A 16531-nucleotide genomic window follows, 5' to 3' on the forward strand; every position below is an offset into this window, starting at 1 on the left:
GACTTTGTAAGAAACATACAGATGTTTTTACTTTGAAATACAAAGTTATCAGAAATACAGACTTAGGGCACTTCAGGTACATTAAAAATAGTAAAACTGGTGATGGCTCTGTCCTGGCACTCCTTAACATCTAGGAATTACCAAAAATGTTTCTGTTCTTTCTAGGTCCCTTTTTGGCTCCCACCATGCCAAGTTTTTTCTGCTTAAGCTGGAACCTTCAACTCCTGGCTTACTTCACAGTGATATTGATGATGCTGATATCCTCATAGGGTTTGTCAGTTTTGGGATTGACTTTTACATTTGAGATTCTCTGAACAACCTCCATTCCTTTAGTCACCCGTCCAAACACGCTGTGCTTGTTGTCTAGCCACGGCTGTTTAAGGGCACAGGAGGAGAAAGAAAAACGATATTAAAATAGAAAGCAGCATGTAGGTTAGGTACCAAACCAGAAAGAGACTGACCTAGAATAAGTGAACATGGATACATTTTGTGTGTTCAGACTATGAAACTTAACATCATGTAAATATTAGCATGTAAGTAAATATTAGAATGCAGCTAATACATATGCATTTAAACTCACCTTTTCAATTGTTTTCTTAAAGTACTAGAGGTCAAGTTCTAGCAATGCAGTAGCATTTCATAGTTAATTTTGATGTGTATTCTCAGTTCACAGAAATGTTGTTTCAGTCTCTCTTTCATGGTATTTTCACAGCTGAATTCTAAGTGCCAGTCCAGAATACTACTGGATTCAAACATACAGTATGCCCAATTAGCAATCTGAATATAGGCACTGATATAACTTAATAAGCCTCAAAATTGTGGTAGATGGGTGCTTTTTAAAAAGACACGTGATTTTGAAATAAGTGCTATAAGAATGCAGTTTCTATAAGTGTTACGTTTAAGGATTTGTTTTGTATCTGTTAGATTCGCATACCAAAATTTCTTTGTTGGCTCCAAAATTGTACACAGATCAAAGGAAATCTTCAAACCTGAATAATGGCTTCTTTGTATAGCTGTAATTAGGCAACATTAAGGAGTCATCCTGGCACCATATCAAAAAACTTCAAATAATCTAAGCAATAGCTAGATTTCCATCAATTTTAAACCAGTATATTAATATAAAATACTCTAGTAATACACAGTTGCAAACATGTCTGATTTACTAAGAATTTGACATCATTGCCCTTACTCCAGTTAAAGGCAAAAGGCCTCTTGATCACAACTGACAAAAATACTTTTCTATTTCTTAAAGGATGGCTTCCGTGAAGCCTACAGAGTGTATGTTGTTGTGTGCAACATTTATCTGCAAAATAACAGGAAAATATTATTTAGATAGTACTAGTGTGTTCCTTTTTCCATCAGAAAAAATACATTTTTACTAGCATCCCAGGCCTTAAACTGAGCTTTTAATATTACTTACAGTTGGCACTACTGTTATAAAAAACTGGGATCCGTTGGTATTTGGTCCTGCATTCGCCATGCTGAGTGTGTATGGTCTGTCATGTCGTAAAGTTGAATGAAACTCATCTTCAAATTCTCCTCCCCAAATACTTTCACCTCCCATTCCTGTACCAGTTGGGTCACCAGTCTGAATCATGAAACCCTGCATAGAAATTGGCTTCTTTAAGTCATAATTGAATACTTGTGAAATAAAACAAGCTTACTCACTGTTCCTGCTAGTGGAGGACAGAAACCTGACTCTCTGTACCTTTTGCAAACACTTAGGCTGTATCAGCTTGATTCTGGTGCAACAGAAATAAGAAGCCTTACAAGAAAAGCCTTTTGACATTAAACAAAATCGTAATTCAATCAGGATTGCAGAATTGATCTTTCTCTCAATCTTCAGATTTCTTCCACCTTGTCAGTTGCAGTCACTCCAGTAAGTGATAAAGCTGTTTAGAACCTCAGAGTTTTTCAGACTTTACAGGGAAGTCTGAAGCGATTCCAGAAATCATTTGTGCAAAAGGGAAATAAAAGGCTTAACAGAGAGGACTGACCACAAAGGTACATTATCTAAACCAACAACAACAAAAAAATTTTACAAGTTACCTTGATGATACGGTGAAATATGTGTCCATTGTAATAACCATTTCTGCTGTGCACACAGAAGTTTTCCACTGTTTTGGGGCACCTAAAATCATGTAACAGAAAATACAGGCTACAATAAATATTTAATTGTATGGGGGCAAAGCCATACAGATTTCCACTGAGACTAAGATCCTGTTGTATTAAACAGTGTTTCAGCACACTGTAGAAACGGCTTTCATCAAATAAGGAAGAAAACAAATCCCCACCTCTTCAAACCCAGTGCTGGGAGCAAAAAAAACCCAAACAAACATGAGAGGAGTACAAAGTTGCACAATTACACAGGAAGGCAGCAGCAGCGTTGATAACACAGGGATGTTTTAGTTAGTGCTGAGCAGTGCTTGCACAGAGCCGATGCCTTTTCTGCTTCTCAGCCCACCCCACCAGCGAGGAGGCTGGGGGTGCACAAGAGGTTGGGAGGCGACACAGCCGGGACAGCTGACCCCAACTGACCAAAGGGGTATTCCATGCCATATGACACTGTGCTCAGCATATAAAGCTGGGGGAAGAAGGAAGGAGAGGATGTTTGGAGCGATGGCGTTTGTCTTCCCAAGTAACCATTATATGTGATGGAGCCCTGCTTTCCTGGAGATGGCTGAACACCTGCCTGCCCATGGGAAGCAGTAAGTGAATTCCTTATTTTGCTTTGCCTGCATGCATGGATTTTGCTTTACCTATTAAACTGTCTTTACACAGCCCATGAATCTTCTCACTTTTACTTTTCTGATTCTCTCCCCCATCCCACTACAAAGGGAGAGAGCAAGCGGCTGTGGGGTGCTTAGTTGCTGGCTGGGCTTACACCATGACAGTCAGGAACCAAATCTATTTCCTCAAAGCCTAGTTCAAGGCACCACTGATTAGATGTTCCTTCCCCAGCTCTCTACTTACATAGTTTATTTACAAAATCAATTAAGGAGTGTATGCTCCATAAGCAGAAAGTTGTTCACTCTTTTATCTCTATAATTCTATTAAGCTATATATGTAAGATGTCCAATGTTGCATACAAGAAGTACAATCTAAAACCACGATGTTTTAATATTATAGAACTTGCAGTCAGCAAAGTCAGTTATCCTCCTCTGAAACTACTCACAAACCTTGCTTGGAAGCAGGGTAAAGAGGTGGAATATTCCTGTTGATGGAATAAAAAGCCAGAAACAAACAAACAAACAACCCCTTCACCTTTGTGACTTGATTTTTTTACTTCTGAGTGATTTGCTACCAGAGTGAAAATTCTTTGCAATAGCTCTTCCACTAGTTTTATAAAATGGGTTAGTAACCAGGTGTGAGAGACTGAAAGAGTTCATGTCTCAAACATTGTGGTGGTGCAAGTTCTGCTTAGGGACTAACTCTGCATAGTGGCAAACTGCATAGCAAGGAGCCACAGGTGAAAAGAAGCCGATCAGCGCCGGACAGCAGCAACAGGAAGGGGAGGGCGTGCCAGAGGGTGCACAGCTCCCTTTCTGATAATGCTGTTTTGGGTATGCTGAGCAGAACATCTCACCATGCATGGCAAAAGATCATGTCTGCAGGGAGGGGGAGGTTGCTCCCCAGGCAACCCCCAAGCCAAAGGCTCACAAACTGATCATGACACCCACCTAATTGGCCTGATGAGTTCGGGTGCCCACCCAAAGGAAGGGAAAAGATGATAGAAGGACACAAACTGAAGCCCATGTGTGCAAGCCCACTGGAACTGGACCCCTCGGCTGACTAGACCAACACTGGATCCAGGGCCAGTGAAATCTTTCTCTCTTCCTTTTTCTCCTCCTGTCTTGTTCTCCCTTTCTCTTTCCTTTTCCACAATCCCTACACCTCACCCCTTCAGACATAAACCATTGACCAAGTCTGGGACTAGGAGTGGATCCAGCCACCCCTGGGCTTTTCTCCGAGAAGGAGTCTAGCAAGCAAGGAGGTCTGCTCCGAACCTCCTGACCCAACGGGAGGGATCTCCTTATTCCCTGAACTGATGTATATGGTCACCACGGGTTACACAGGTTACTGAGGTAGTTCCGTGCCAATTCCTGTTGTGAGAAACCACACCACCTGCTGTTACGCCTCCCAAATTCAGTTTGCTTCCATCATAAATAAAATGTTCAACTGATCATTTGGTGTCATTTCACCTTAATTTAGCCCAAGGGAATTCTGAATTCAACACGACTCCCTGGTCTGTCCAGTCTGGGTCATGACACCAGGGTAGATCTACATTGACAGGCTTATGCAGTCACACACATTTTCCCAGGAAAGAAGAAAAGAGCCACGTTGAGTCCATAGTCATAGAGTTACTTTAGCTGTGATAAGGAACATGAGCTTGGGCTTAGTGATACTCCAGATCATCTTGTGAAACAGAGTGCCGATGGCATAACTAATGGAACAGACAAGATTATAGTCCCAGTTCCTGCTGAGCGGTACACAGTCATTCACAACTTTATTCCACGAGCACATGGCCAAATATTTAAAGGGCATACAAAGGTACATCCTATACGCTCTTCTTTGAATTTTTAATCACGTTCATCTTAATAAGATTTTAAATTCAAATCTCAGCTGAGAGGAAATACTGGAACAAGAAAGGACAAACCTAACAATAACCAAACCTGATAATACTGTATTTTATTTAAAATTGCATACAAAACATTGCAGTGAAGCACCTAGCAATACTATGCATGCAAATATAGTGACACATGGGCATGGGAATTAAAAAAAAAAGTCAGAAATAATGTAGCTTGGCCTGTCAGTCACTGGCAAAGGCTGTAGCATTACTGCAACCTATATGCTAGAATTATGAGTTCCAGAAACTGGGGCGTTTCTGGCGATGCAAGGAGACACTGGTGAAGAGAGCAGTAAAAGACTAGCAGCCCTACAGAGCAGAATTGAGGTTGTGTGGCCTTAAAAAACATGAATTTGTTTTTGGAGAAGTATGGACTATGCTTAAATGGTTTAAGTTTCAATGTACAGTAACATAATACATTATATAAATTTACTGTTTCATAACAAAATCTTTGCATATATTAGCATCACAAAGGAGATATGGTGACACAATAACTTCAGCAACTGTCATGCATAAAACTCTTTTTCAATTATATGCCTGGTTTTGGATATACACAGCACTAATATTATATGCTGGTATAAATTTTATGTTGCTCTTGAAGGAGCTGCAATAACATAAAATGTAGTACAATGGCCACACTTGGAAGTTGCAAACCACTATTCCTCTGGCTTATACAGACGTACTGCCACATCTACTGCTGCTTTGTTTTTCAAGACAGAATCAAACAGCACTGCCTTACAACAATATGTAGCTTACACAGAAGAGCATCATGACCTATCCACATCTGTGGTTTAGAGAAAGAACAAAAGTTAAGAAAGGAATATACCCCCTGAGCCAATAATTAAATGAAAGCAAAAATCACAAAAAAACCAACAGTGCCCCCAACTGTTATTTAGACCTGGTTTTACCTACTTTATTTGTGTTAGTCAAGAGTCACATTCCTAGCTTGATGTATTAAGAAACTGTCAGGAAACAAGGACAGTAGAAAAAGGGGAAGAAAAGGATTATTCCCAGCTTGAAATGTCAGTCTTGGAGACTGCCACCAAAAAGCACAGAAGGAAGGAAAAAAAAAAGTTACAGAAAAAACTACTGAATACATACTCAACAGGAAAAAGCTTGATGTGAATATCTCCCATGCTTGTGTGGATGATGGCACTGTCTGAAACTCTTTTGGGACCTTCTGCCTGAGTGGCTGCCATGACCTCTTCTTTAGAAGGTTTCTCATTAAATACATCTCTGTCAGAATCCGCACTCTTGGTATCTTCTGGTTCACGTTTAGTAAACTGAAGAACAAAAGAACAGAAGGCTAACTGTTTGGTTTTCTTTTTCTCCCTTATCTTACACACTGCTCTGCACCCAAGATATCAATGCGATTATTCAACCTGCTAAACAATGACATAGATTTGAAACGTAGGGAGAGAATTCATAGACAGTCTATCCTTGCATTTCAGTGTTGTGCATTACCAGCATTTCCACAGTCACAAATGCTAGTACAACTGCATGCAAATCCAAGTAACTTTTTATAATCTCTTATCTCTAAACTTCCTCCCCTTTTCAACAGAAAGCCCACAGTAGTTCAGCATCTTTTCTTCAAAAGAAGAGAGGAGAATATCAATGTGTTCTGTTATATTCAGACAAAACTGGCAGGTTTCATCACAAAACTTTCAGTTTCACTACAAAGTCAAACTAAAACCTCTTATTCCAATACTTCATTAATATAGAACTATAGAAAAACAGCAAACTTACCTCAAAACAGGCAAAATCTCAGAAGTCTAATTTTTATAGTACTTACAGGAAAACACAGAATAAATATACAAGTACACAAGCATCCGCTTGAGTAGTACACTTACATATCAAATGACAATCACTCATCTTTCTGCACGCATACAGTCATGTTTTCTCTAACATTAAGTAATGTTTCCAGATTTCATCTAGCTTTTCCTCCTCACTTGTCAAATTGTTCAGAGTATATAATTGTTCCATTATATACTACACACTAACCACACAAAGCTTTAGAAAGTATACTGTCTTGCTCCAATGGAAAACATGATCAAATTCAAGCACAAGTAAAAACAGACAGACCAATCTCTATAACCTCTGTGGTGATCACATCCCCGATCAACTACTAACTACTCTGGAACTGCTTGTCTGTTTGGCTTATTCATTGCATCTCACGTAAAATCTAAATTGTTAACAGGAAGATGACTCCTGTCTTAGTTAGTTGCCCATAATGTACTTGGTGCTACCGAGTCCTGATGCTGCTCTGAATTTAATTATGTTTTATTACATATTTTATACAGTTAATTATTGGTTCTTTATCAGTATAAGATCTGGTTAGGCTTTTTACATGTTCTTATTTAAGTTTTTTTTTCAGCTAGAACAAAAGTGTATACCCTTCTCAGGGAACTAAAATTTAGACAGCCAAAACCATCCAAGTTTATTTAACTGCTTGAGCAAAAATAAAAAAAATTGAAGACTAAAAAGCCATTCCTAGTCAATGTATAGCTAGTTCAAGCTAAAAATTCTAGAATATACTTGCAACACAAAGGGACTCCTCTGGAAAAGCTGTGTTCACAAATACTCAAGACAAAAACCACTGGAAAGGTGCAAGAAGAAAAATAAAAACTAATGCAGAGCAAACATCAATACAATACTGAAGTTATTTAAACAGAAACCACACACACCATGTAAAACCTATTTTTTTTAAAAGCTGTGCAGATTACTGTCGGATCCGCCTGGATATTCTGGAGAACAGGATTTTCAGATGCCTTCATCTCTATAGTGATTGCAGCACGATGTTTCTTTGCTACTCCTTGGAACAAAGCTAGTTGCATCACTCTGATGTTCTCTTGTTTTCCCAAGATACGAATACACCTGAAGTACAAGATGTAAAAAGGTGTAACTACTGTTAGCTGCTCATAGTCAGAGAATGTCTCCTTTCTGACTGCAAGACTCAAACCAAAATCACAAAGCCCCCTCAAAATAATTTACTAATTGTTTTTATGATGCTTCTCTATTCAAACTTGCTACATAATTTACTAGTCAGCTTCCTTATGCAACAAAATCCCAACTGCATGATCTGCATTTACTTTGTGTTACCACATCCAGTTAGGCAGAGATGAACTGATTACACACTTTTAATACAAATATGCTTGCCATATTTTCTCCTCGTTTTCCTAAACTTTAAACTGCAACAAGTCATTACTAAGCATGGAAGTATGTAATGTAAGGCTCCCAAATCACAACAACAACAACAAAAGGTTAGACACCCCCACAGTCACATCAAGTTTTAAATACACTGTAAATTTGACTGACTACAGATTTTGAAACAAACATGTTTATCTCAATGTGTGTTGCTGGAACCTACCTGTTAGTCTCTACATTTATGACCTTAATGCCCAACATTGTTCCATAGAGAACGAAGTGTCCAGTTTCATCAAAAATTATATTAATTAATCTTACTGCATCCACTTTCTCCAGCTCACGCTCAACTGCCATACGTCGACCAAACTCCATGTCTGGTAGTTGCTGTCTCATCTGCTGAAGTTCAGTAAACATCTACAGAAAAAAGAAAAAAAAAAAAATCTATTATATGAAAGTATTTTAAACTTTTGATCCAGCAAAACACTAATCCACATGCTTAGAAAATACAGAACTCAAGTGAGACTACTCCACTCAAACTTAACTGAGGAATTAAAATAAATACAAGTAACACTCTCCTTATTTTAATGACCCAATAGGCATGTTGTAGTACTAGGCTTAAGCAAAGAAAGGGAAGTGTGTAGCTGTCTAACAAAGTTCTTAGAAGATGACAAATTTAATTCATTATTTTGATGTTATTTCAAATGGGCATTTTCCATAATTGCTTTCTAGTAAAAAGAAATCTAGCAGTATGAAAACACAGATGAAGATCAACAACTCAGTTTCACTGCATAACTAACATAAATGAGTCAGAATTAATTCTGGGGTAAAGCAATACAAGAGGTAAGGAAGAGAACACTGAAAACCTTTTCTGCAAGAAAAATATAGCAATGAAGCTCAGCTTTAGCAACAGATGATAACTTAAGTGCATGTGCTGGCAAATATATTCAAGCAAGTAGACAAAAAGCCTCAAAAAAAGAGAAGCAAGACCAAACTTACACTCAGAGATTCATCAAAGACTCTCATGAGCTTCCCCGTCAGAAAACGGAAAATTCTAACTTTTCTGTCAGACCCAAGAGTGGCCATTTTCTTGCCATCAGGTGAAAAACTTATACTGGATGGGTAAGCCTTGCATTTAGCAAATTCATATAGATCAGTATCTGTTTTATACTCCCAGTTCACGTTCTTGGGAAATTTATATTCATGAGGAGTACCAGTCCAGTACTCAATCATTCCAGATTTGTCAGAAGACACTACTACTTTGTAGACAGGGTTCAACCGTATCTGAGTTAGAGAGGATGTATGGAGTTTATCAAAAACATGAAGTGGCTGGTTATTTCCTCGTCCATCATATATGAATATTTTTCCTGTGCTCTTCTCAGATGTTGCAACAGAAGATATGGCATCTCCAGGGCAATATACCCATTCACATTGGCCAGGGTAGTAGCTGCAACAAAGAGTAGAAGGAGAAAAGAAAAAAGAAATAAGGACTGGTGTTACTTAGATAAGAATTGAGTTATGCTATAAACTTGAAATCAAGTATCAGAAGCAAATTTTGAACTTTATTCACTAGTCTTGCTAATATCTGTCTTGCTAAAATTCAACAGTGTTACAACCAAGCTTTTCCAAGCAACACAATTTAGTGGATGGCTCAGCCAATTTCTATTGTTCCCATATTGTTTTATAGAGACACGGTGATAGAAAGCAAAGGTAGAAGGTGGGTATAAAAAAAGAGTAGGGATGGAAATGCAGCTCAATATTACCAGTGCCATTAATGATTACTACTCAACTTCTATGACTCAACAGCATTTCTCTTCCTTCCGTTAAGTGATTAATGCTTCAGTGGAAATGAAGACAACTGCACCTTTGCCACATACTTACAGGAAAGTTCAACTAAGTCTTGCCAAAAAAAAGCCAAACAAACAACAACCCTCCCCAAAGCGATGTAAGTAAAATTAAGACAATCACCGTATATTCAATAGGCATTCTGAATGCATTTAAGAAGGAACCCATTTGCTACTACCAAAAACATACTCTACAAATAAAACAAGCCAGAGATATGGTCAATGATATACATCTATTTTTAAAAAAAGTCTGTAACCATAGACTTTAAGAACCAGAATTCAGAAGCTAAATGACAGACCACAAGGAAATGATACAGTCTCCATAGAAAACTCATATTTAGCATCCTTTCACAAATCAAACTAACAGATACTGAAGGACTGACAAATGACAGACACTAATAATTTGGATTTTCAATGCCTGTCTGGTAAAGATTTTCATAAAGAGAAACATAATCAGAAGTTTGTTTCAGGTTCACTAGAAAGAAAAGGATCAAAACATAAATAAATAAATAAATATGATGTCCTATTGATCTATGAATCATTATCCAAAGTTTCTGCAGAAGTAGCTGCCCTTCTCCAGATCATTGATGAAAGCATAAAGCATGGGGATTTGCAGATAGCCACACTATATAGATTAGGTAGAACTGAAAGGATCTGAAAAATCTGCGACAAAGTTAATCAACCTTGCAGTACACCAGCATATACCTATCAAAGCAGGCAACACAAGATGATGTGAGCTGAAAAGACCACACAGAAATTATGATTCTACATTAACCATTGCAAGCCTGAGCAAACAGCCATGAAAAAATTCTCAGGCACGTCAACAGAAACTATCTGCTCAACAAACAGTAATGCAGAAGATAGAGCAACAAACATTAAGTTTTAAAAGGCTATTCAGGATGCTGTTTATATTACAGCTGTATACCATTCTCTTCTTCATTAAAGAGTTCACTTCAGGTAAAACCCAATTATCGCTGAAAAAAAATATATGGGGAGAGGGGCGTCTTGATTACTGACGTTGAAAAAAAAATCTATTTAAAGATAAATCAGGGAACATACTATAGGAAAATGTTATCGGTATCCCTGAAGCAAAATAGATTTAAATTCTATCTCAGTTTTCCCTGAATTCTCAAACAGAAAAAAAGCACCTTCTATTGTGACATCAAATTAAGTTTTTCTTAATATTAAATTCATTTTTTTTTCATCCTATAATGTTACCAAGTTTACCAATACAGGGCTGCTAAGCAGAAAAGACCAGCAAAAACAAAAGACTAAGGCTAACTGGAATTTTTCCACAGCAGACAGCCAAGAGAGAATCAATTCCTATAGGCTAAGTACATTATCTGGAGGATGATACTAAAACTACAATCAACAAAGCAGACAACCTAAGCTTTTATATAGGCATTCTGAAAAGCTTTTTTTTTTTTTTTTGTAGTTTATAAAGGCTTATGTAGTTTATAAAAGGCTTATGGAAACATCAGTATTTCTACCATACTTGGTACAGCATTCAATAATCCTCCAACCCTCCAAATTTACCCTTGTAACAGTGTGGGGCTTGTTTTCCTCTGGTATTGTTATAATTCCAATAATATCCATTCCTATTTCTCCCAGATTCTTTAGCTACGTACTGTATAACTACAGAAATCCTACAACAGCAAGACTAAGGAAAACAACAACATTTTTTCTAACAGAAGAAGGAAATTTCTATCCCTATGACAATAAATAAGACAATATATACAGGCCAAATTCCTTCTCTACTGGAACTACTAGTTGGCTATAATTTTTAAATTTAGTGCTAAACAACAGAAAAAAAATTACAGCTAACTAAGTATTCTGAGAAACATCACATCTTTGTGCATATTTGACACTGAGGAAAGGCACAGACCTACTCCACTCATGTACTGTGCATACAGAGTCGTAAGTTTTTCTATTCAGTCAGGCAGTCTCCAGCCACTGGATGCATTTTGGATAATGCAACTTACTCAGCTTCATCTGACTGGGGGAAAAAAAAAACCTCAAAAAACCCAAATTATTGACTTACCTCTTAGCAAAATAACCCCCATTTATAATCCCAAACAAACATTTTCAGGAACTGAGTAACTTACCCAAGTTTCAGCATGTTGATCATATCAAAGTTGACTACATCAAACACCTTCATTGCTTTGTCATCTCCAACTGAACAGAATAATGCTCCCTCCGAACTAACAGCAATACTCTCAATAACACCTATTAAAAAAGTTAACATGCTATCAAGACACAAGAAAGGGACATCTTTCTTTTCAATATTCCACAGGAAAAAACCTACAGAGGTTTAAACCTGTTTCTCAGCTGCTTCTCCACTTTTTTGACATAAACTACCTGACTAAAAAAAAACCACAAACAAAAATAATCCTCACAAAACAACACTTTCTATCAGACAAAACAGATGTTAGCATCATGTACATGACAATGAACTCTATCATATACATAAATGAAAGATTATAATTGCAATTCTTTTCATCTAAAGTGTTCATTTAAAAAAAACCTGAGAATAACATTATGATATGGTAAAAAATTATGTGCTCTTCACCTTGCATCTCTCAAAACAGAATAAGAAGCAGAACTCTATAGTCTATTACAGTCCTGCTATTAACACACATAATACTCAAAACTACTCTGCAATTGAGCCTTCCATAAGTTTTTCACAATACTTATATTTTCTTGGTAGGCTTTGTTCTCACATTTTGTTTCTGTATATAATGAGAAGCTAAAGAACCCACCATAACATTTTTTTCTAACTCTAAAAAGAAACAGTACTTTTACTATCTATTATTACATATTTTTCTTATTGTAACATGTATCTGCATCTCAAACTGCTTTTTTCCATGAGGCATATCATCACTTCTAATAGCAATGAGAACCTCGTTTTCTGTGCAGCCTATTTAAAGCTTAGCATAGTATAGAAGAGCTGTGTGTATTTATTAACTCAGAAAATTGGGTTAAAATTATTAATTCTTAATTGCAATTCAGCTGATAATCATGACAATGATGCAGAATTTACTCTACAGCTGCAATAATTCTAGATGAAAATAACCCTTTTTTTTTCCATGCTGCAGGGGGAAAAAGAAAAAGATAAGGTGTTGTGGTTTAACCCCAGCCGGTAACTAAACACCACGCAGCCGCTCACCCACTCCCCCCCACCCAGTGGGATTGGGGAAAGAATCGGGAAAAAGACAAGTAAAACTCATGGGTTAAGAACAGTTTAATAGAACAGAAAGGAAGAAACCAAAAATGGTAATAATAAAAATAATAAAATGACAATACTAATAATAAAAAGACTGGAATATACAAAACAAGTGATGCCCAGTGCAATTGCTCACCACTTGCCAACTGATGCCCAGTTAGTTCCCGAGCTGTGATCACCCCCTAGGCCAACTCCCCCCAGCTTATACACTGGACACGATATCACGCAGTATGGAATACCCCTTTGGCCAGTTTGGGTCAGCTGCCTTCGCTGTGTCCCTTCCCAACTTCTCTAGCACCCCCAGCCTTCTTGCTGGCTGGGCATGAGAAGCTGAAAAATCCTTGACTTAGAATAAACACTACTTGGCAACAACTGAAAACATCAGTGTGTTACCAACATTCTTCTCACACTGAACCCAAAACACAACACCATACCAGCTACTAGAAAGAAAATTAACCCACCTGAAACCAGGTCATAAGGGATGAAGGTAACCTTACTTTAAGTAACATCTTTTTAAACTTCTGTGGATTTTATGTACCTTGTTCACTTATTTTTAAATAGACAGTTTCTTCATGTCCTAGATGTTCTCCCCACAGGCAGGGCACAAGGCAATGCAAAGGATGCAGGGGATCTGTGCAGGAGGAGCCCTACGTTTTATTCTCACCCTATCCCTCCTGCAGTTTGGGAGCAAAATGCAACAGGACAGGGGAATGAAGGAAGATAGGTAGATATCATTTAATCCCTGACTGCAGTAAATGAATCCCAGAACCCCTCTCCTCTTTATTTGCACTCCCTCTTCAAACAACTACGAGCAAAGGGGAGGAAAAAACGACGTTCTTTAGAGAGGAAAAAGCAACTTCTTACCTAGGTGACTCCGGAAGTGTTTAACAAACTCAATCCCTTCTTCTATTTTTTTCCAGAATTTTACATGTCCATCATGACTGGCTGTTATAATAAAATCTGTCCTACAATTACAAAAGAAAAACAACAGAAAAAAAAAAAAAAAGATACACACATTATGCACTTTCACAGCAGGAAGTAATTTGCACTATAATTAACGCTGTGTAGAGAATGAATTTTGAACATATATTGTGGGAGCAGCTCGGAACACCTGGCATTTTTTTTCAAGAGTGAACCGTTAGAATTTGTTGTGCTGCGTGTTTGCCAAGCCTTTGAAGAACTAGTTTTACAAGGTCAGGTGGGAGGATAGCCCAGTGTATGCCTGGGAAGATGTGGCTGAAGACAGTCACGAGTATGTGTATGGAATGTTTTTATCTTTAACTGTTCTGAGGACTGGCAAACATCCCAGCTGAGCCAGATATGCACTCCTGTGTTAGTAGTATTGGTTGTATGCCGTTAGTTCTTTCTAGATCTTTGTTGAAACATATATAAGTCTGATCCTCTAGTGAAATAAACAGAATCTTGTACAGATAGCTTGAGCGCTTAATTCAGTCGCTGCAATAAGGATTTTAAGATCCTCTTTTAGTCTATTTAAACAATTTTTATCTCACTTCTTTCCTTTGCACTTAGTTTTCTGGACACAGTAACTTTCCATTATTAAACTTTTACAGTGGAAACTTCCTACCATATACAAAAATACATCTCTGACAATGAGATACAGTAGAAAAAAAAAAAACACTTACTTAGTACATGCTACATGTGTAATGACATCTCTGTGCATGTAACTGCGTTCATACATTGAAGCACACGGTAGATTTTCAAGGTAGACATGTTCAAATTCAAGAACTAAACAGAATAAAAAGAAAAATCAGGAACTTTTTTTTTCCCCATAAAGGTACATCTAGCTTCTGTTCTCCCTTACTTACGCTTGAATAGTTTACTCCCATTTTGGTCAAGACTACGCTAGGATTTTGTGCAAACCTAATAAAGGAGGTTTCCAGTGTGGCTTTGTACTTGGAGATTCTCGGCAGACTAAAGCCACCCAAACTCTGCCTTAACCCATAAAGATGCCCCCTTTTAAAGCAACTATTACCGTGGCTGTCTGACTGTATACAAAAAAATTCAACACAACACTTTTTAAAGTAACTGCCAGAAACCAGAAGATCATCCCCACCTCACTTTCTTCCAAAACCAAACGCATCCCTATTGCTGTTAAGAGATGCAAGGTCCCACGCAGGTACCGTGGTTTAAATGCTCAGTGCTAGCACCTACCCAGTTCGTTGTTTAACTGGCCCACCTAAAATAATCTGATTTTCTACTTTCACTTCTGACTTCTACATCCTAATAGTTAACACCCGCGCGGTGCCATTTGTCACCGAACCGCATCTGTTGAACGCCGTCAAACTCAGGTTTACGTTACGACGACACCCAGAGAGCTGCGAGTTGCCGGACGCGTAAAGTCCGTGTGTCAAAGCACGGCCCGCAGGCTGCTCCTGCTCCCGCGGCCCGGGGCAGCGACCCGCAGCGCAGAGACCCCGCCGCCGCGGGCGGCACGGCTCCAGCCGTGCGGGCGCCGCAATGCGGGGCCTCCCGGCCGGCCTCCTCCGGGAGAAGGAGCAGAAGAAACACGGCGTGCCCGGCCTACGCCTCTGCACCCGGGGGTGGAGGGGTCCCTCCACAGCCCGGTCGGTTTACGTACGAGACGCCGCCCGAGGGCGGCCGCGCTCCCGGCGGGGCCTGCGGCCCGCAGGCGATCCCACCGCTTCGGAGCCGGCCCAGGGCAGCGCCACAGACGCCTCCGGCGCCGCTCCCCAGAGAAGGGGCCGGCGGGCGAAGGCTCCGCCGCTCCCCCCATTACCTCTCCTCTTCTTCGCCTGGGCGGCCTCCCCCGGCAGCGGACCGACCCAGCGCTCCTCCTCATCCTCCTCGTCTGCTGCTGCCGCCGCCACCACCACCGCCGCCGCCTCCTCCTCCTCCTCCTCCTCCTCCTTCTCCTCACGGCCGCCCGCCGTCTCCAGCTGCTTTCGCTTACGCTCCGAGTTGGACGACGCCATGCTGCCGAACATCACTTCCCAACGACGCGTCCCGCCCGCGCTACGTCCCGTTGCCGGGCGCTTTAAACGTGACGTCGCGGGGCGCAGCTAGTCAGCGTCGAGCGCGCGCAGTGGAAGACGCGGGCAGAGCAGAGCAGAGCGAGGCTGAGCCGAACCGCCATGGTAAGGGGCAGCCGGCGCCCCGCTGGCCGGGCGGCCTCCCGCCTGCCCGTCCGCCCGCCTGTCCGTCCGGAGCGCCGCCGCTGGCCCGAGGCGGGGGCTCCCGCGTTTCGGCGACTGAGCGGAGCAGCTCCCTGACCGTGGAGCCGGGGCGGCCGTTAGGGCGGCGGGGCCGGCGGCCGTTAGGGCGGCGGGGCCGACGGGAGGGGAGCGGGCTGGCCGGCCGGCCCCTGCCTGCCCGCCCGCCCGCCCGCTGCCGCCTGGGGGAAGGGCGCGGTCAGCCCTGGCCTGCGAGGAGTAGCCTCCTTCCTCGTGTTCTCCTGTCGCTGGCGTAGTACTGGGGCTTATGTCGGGGAGAGGGGGAGATGCCCGTCTAACCTCTGTTATGATGTTACTGGGATCCTGCTTTTATTCTTCTCCTTCCCACGGTGAACTCCTGGTTTTCTTTTTTTGGGGGGTTGGTTCTTTTTTTCCCTATCAGTTTTCCCAGGGCTGCTGTTACTTTCCTTTCTCATCTCTGAATTTCTTCCAGTAGTTGGTCGTTTTGGTTTTGTTGACATGAAACATTTCCCATAAAGCTTCC

General features: G+C 40.4%; 2 protein-coding genes across 7 annotated transcripts in view; one reads left to right on the forward strand and one right to left on the reverse strand.

The window, feature by feature from the left end:
- On the reverse strand, positions 1-15823 carry PPWD1 (peptidylprolyl isomerase domain and WD repeat containing 1). Of its 5 annotated transcripts, none has more exons than XM_052777103.1 (12): positions 15691-15823; positions 15594-15660; positions 14479-14581; positions 13700-13800; positions 11718-11838; positions 8768-9215; positions 7995-8185; positions 7312-7501; positions 5729-5910; positions 2050-2131; positions 1421-1603; positions 1-373 (listed from the first exon to the last, which is right to left on the reverse strand). In XM_052777103.1, the coding sequence occupies exons 1-12, from the start codon at positions 15799-15801 to the stop codon at positions 230-232; spliced, it is 1923 nt and encodes a 640-aa protein (XP_052633063.1). In that variant the 5' UTR covers positions 15802-15823; the 3' UTR covers positions 1-229. The 5 variants fall into 5 exon arrangements, 4 of the variants coding, with proteins under 4 accessions (XP_052633063.1, XP_052633062.1, XP_052633067.1 ...); XR_008233503.1 differs by adding an exon at positions 581-742 and having other exon boundaries at positions 223-373; positions 15594-15823; XM_052777102.1 differs by having other exon boundaries at positions 15594-15823.
- Positions 15812-16531, forward strand: part of CENPK (centromere protein K) — a 23524-nt gene continuing 22804 nt past the window's right edge. The window contains exon 1 of one of the 2 annotated variants that reach the window (XM_052777108.1): positions 15812-15951. In XM_052777108.1, the coding sequence (XP_052633068.1) occupies positions 15949-15951 (3 nt within the window). In that variant the 5' untranslated portion in view covers positions 15812-15948. Of the gene's footprint in view, positions 15952-16271; positions 16377-16531 lie in introns of those variants that run through there. The other variant, XM_052777109.1, reaches the window with a different exon arrangement.

The sequence above is a fragment of the Harpia harpyja genome, chromosome Z (genome assembly GCF_026419915.1).
Source record: "Harpia harpyja isolate bHarHar1 chromosome Z, bHarHar1 primary haplotype, whole genome shotgun sequence".
Taxonomy (NCBI): domain Eukaryota; kingdom Metazoa; phylum Chordata; class Aves; order Accipitriformes; family Accipitridae; genus Harpia; species Harpia harpyja.

Bases quoted from the DNA above. Each gene is read 5' to 3' on its own strand.
- PPWD1 (XM_052777102.1), bottom strand. From the start codon at position 15,801: ATGTTCGGCAGCATGGCGTCGTCCAACTCGGAGCGTAAGCGAAAGCAG. The intron at 14,582-15,593 runs GTAATGGGGGGA...TATTCTGTTTAG, and splicing joins CCAGGCGAAGAAGAGGAGAG to TTCTTGAATTTGAACATGTC. The intron at 9,216-11,717 runs GTAAGTTACTCA...TCTTTGTTGCAG, and splicing joins ATCAACATGCTGAAACTTGG to CTACTACCCTGGCCAATGTG.